This window comes from Pterocles gutturalis, unplaced genomic scaffold, assembly GCF_000699245.1.
Source record: "Pterocles gutturalis isolate BGI_N339 unplaced genomic scaffold, ASM69924v1 scaffold22250, whole genome shotgun sequence".
NCBI lineage: Eukaryota > Metazoa > Chordata > Aves > Pterocliformes > Pteroclidae > Pterocles > Pterocles gutturalis.
In genome coordinates, this window is record NW_010143937.1 from 4653 (window position 1) to 5734 (window position 1082).

At 62.0% G+C, this 1082-nt stretch overlaps 1 protein-coding gene across 1 annotated transcript in view; it reads right to left on the reverse strand.

Annotated features, from left to right (window-relative positions):
- Window positions 1-1082, reverse strand: part of LOC104470133 (phosphatidylinositol 3-kinase regulatory subunit beta-like) — a gene marked incomplete at its 5' end in the record, with an annotated part of 5956 nt that overhangs the window by 4288 nt on the left and 586 nt on the right. Inside the window, one exon of the mRNA XM_010084949.1 lies at window positions 1017-1079. Coding sequence (XP_010083251.1) covers window positions 1017-1079 — 63 coding nt within the window. The remainder of the gene's footprint in view (window positions 1-1016; window positions 1080-1082) is intronic.

Below are 1082 nucleotides of genomic sequence, written 5' to 3' on the forward strand. Positions count from 1 at the left end.
AGGGGTTTCTCATGGGTGGGAAATCCCAGCCGGCACCCAGCTGACAGCCCCAGTGCTGCCAGCACCCATCCCAGAGACCATCGCACACCACGTGGGCAACTATCACGGGATGCGGCAGCCGGGAATTCTGGCAGCGGAGCAGCCCGTGTGACAGAGGATGCCTGGAAGTGCCCCCTGCACCCCAGAAATCAGCTGGCTCTGGGAAGCCGGGCAGGTAGCCCCCCCAGGAGGGGATACAGGTAATTTTGGGTGCCCCAGACCCTTTGCCCTGAGCCCTGTCATGGGCACGCATGACTTGGGTGAGAGTTTTGTTCCCTGCTGCTGGTGGAGATGAGCACAGAGAGGGAACAAGCTGACCAGCCAACAGGGAAAATGTGCCCCCCCTTGAACTGTTTTGTCTCACATACGCTGCTGGGACAGCACATAAACTCTGTCCCAAAACCAGCGTGGCCAGAGCTGACAGCACCGCGTCGCTGGGGTTTGCAAGAACATCTCTGGAAGAGGACAAGCCAACGCGGCGCTGGATGAGGCTCCAGCCCAGCCGAGAGGCAGACAGCTCCGCTGGTTCCCGGCGGCTCCCACAGCGGACCAAAGGCTCCAGCCACCAAGCTGAGCCTAAAGATCCTCCCCTGCTTATTCGAGGCGTGACAGAGCCCGCAAAGCCTCCGCCAGCCCATCAGCAGAGCACCCCAAGAGCGGGGCACCCCGAAGAGACAGCGGGAGACAAGCGCTGGGGTTGATTTGTTGGCCTGCGAGTCTCTGAGCCGGCGCCACGTCCCTTTGCTCCAGCCCATGGAGGGTGGCAGGCATCCCCCCCCTTCTCCCGTCCCTTCTGCACGAGAAGGGGACATGTTGGGACAGGGACAGCCCAGCCCCACAGGCAGCGTGCCGGGAGTCAGGAACTGCCGGGGACAGGCGAGCCTGGCCTGGATTGCATTACTGCTGGCGCTGTCACATCCACTAATCTCCTCCATCTGAGCCGATTCGCCTCCTCACCGCGCGGAGCTGGTTCTTACCGGTTCTCAGCGCTTGCCTCAGTTCGGAGCCAGATGTCCTGTACAACATCTCGCTGTCTAACCCTG